Raw genomic sequence first — 1741 nt, 5'->3', positions numbered from 1 at the left:
CGCGCGCAGCCGGAGGGCCGTTGACGCGCGTGCGCAGTGCAGCCCTTCCGTCTCCCGCTCCGCCCACCGAGGAGCAACCGTCACAAGAGAGTCGCCACTTCCGCGGGCGCATGCGCAGTGGCGAGTCGGGCGCGTGCGCAGCACCCTGTCCTTCCCGGCTGGAGCTTCTGGCCCTCACGCTCCTCCTCCAGCTCCGCACCCCCCCCTCTCCCAAAGCCTGCCGCGGCCCGGTACCAGCGTGTGGTCCCGCCTAGGCAGCCGTCCGGTCCTCGTGCTCCCGGGACAGCCGTGGAGCGTGTTAGCGGCGCGTGGCGCTAGCCATGGCGATGGATCAAGTGAACGCGCTGTGCGAGCAGCTGGTGAAGGCAGTGACGGTCATGATGGACCCCAGCTCCACCCAGCGCTACCGGCTGGAAGCCCTCAAGGTAGCTGGGGTCTGGCGCCCCGGGCCTGCCGCGAGATCCTCTCCCAGCCCTAGCAGACCCGACACCGCCAAAACCCTGGTGGTCTCTCGCCCACGTTGCCCCAGGACCTCCCTCCCCAGTCCCAGGGGTCGGATGGGGGGGTGCTTCCCCTCGCCGCCTTCTGCCTCTTCCCACTCCCAACCTTTTTTGCTTGCCGAGCCTGCCTTTTCCCCCGGGGCGCTCGGGTGCGTAAATGCTTCTCATCCCACCACTTTTCGCTGCTCTGTCTTATCCTTCTACCACTTCTGTTCACTCTAGTCCGCAACACCAACATCTCCGCAGCCGGCTGAACGTATTTTACCCCCCAAAGCCCCACATCCTCGCATCCCTTTGCCTTTCCTAGGCGCACGTGCCCATCCTGTCCCCGACAACGGCCACATTCTTTATGGTCTCCCCACGCTAAGTGTTACCCTGCTGACCCGCTCTAACCGAGCCCCAGCCCCTCTGGTGCCCCTTTGCTACATCTTTACGCACCTCTAACTTTCTACTGTGTCTTAGGTATTTCTGGGCTAATTCTCATAACCAACGCCGCCCCCCCCCCATGTTTCTTAGGGTGATATTCTTAGGCTATTTTGCGCAAAGATGAACTTCCACCACTTACTTTGCATTAAACAAGGGCACTTTGGTTTCCTGAAAGTAATGTCTTTGAGTCCCAGATGCTGTGCTCCCGACTTGTGTTTTGCTGTTTGGGAATGCTAATACCATAAATATGAACTAGTTCTCACCTCAAACAATGTATGTGAACTATTAGAAATGACCACTAGGAAAAAATTACTTGTGTTCTACGTGTTTTAAGTGATGTAACTTCAAAAAGTGAAGTGAGCACCGCTTGAAAGAAACTTTACAATACAGTTGTAACAATTTATTATGAAATGTTAAAAATAGACACAAAAGTATATCCTACAATGATCTTGTATATGTCCATCACCTAAACTCGGCAGTTACGAAGATTTTACATTTACTTTATCTCTTCACCAAAGGTTTCTAAAGCAAAACCTCGAAATTGTCATTTCAAGCCATTATACTGAAGGGGTATCTGACAAAAAGCTTTTTATTCATTTAGATAAGGTTTGTTTTTTGTTTTTATGTTACTTGACTGTAGCATGGGGAATCTGGAACTACCCAACTAAAGGGAATGTTTGTTTCTTTATTGCTATGATGTTGAGCTAGATTTTGCAACTTAAAAGTATAGCTTAGGTTAGTTTCTTAAGATGAAGGGTTTTTTTTTAGTTCTCACCTTCTCTTGGCTCCCAAGGGAAACAGTTAGCTGTTTTTTC

The 1741-nt window shown here is 51.8% G+C and overlaps 1 protein-coding gene across 1 annotated transcript in view; it reads left to right on the top strand.

The window, feature by feature from the left end:
• Positions 1-145: 145 nt before the first annotated feature.
• XPO5 (exportin 5) overlaps positions 146-1741 on the top strand; it is a 58136-nt gene continuing 56540 nt past the window's right edge. Inside the window, exon 1 of the mRNA XM_037519783.2 lies at positions 146-425. Within this exon, the coding sequence (XP_037375680.1) occupies positions 321-425 (105 nt within the window). The 5' untranslated portion in view covers positions 146-320. The remainder of the gene's footprint in view (positions 426-1741) is intronic.

Source organism: Talpa occidentalis, unplaced genomic scaffold (genome assembly GCF_014898055.3).
Source record: "Talpa occidentalis isolate TD23 unplaced genomic scaffold, MPIMG_talOcc4v2.1 talOcc4.2, whole genome shotgun sequence".
NCBI classification, from domain to species: domain Eukaryota; kingdom Metazoa; phylum Chordata; class Mammalia; order Eulipotyphla; family Talpidae; genus Talpa; species Talpa occidentalis.
Note: the sequence above shows the minus strand (reverse complement) of the source record. Positions and strands in the feature narration are given on the sequence as shown.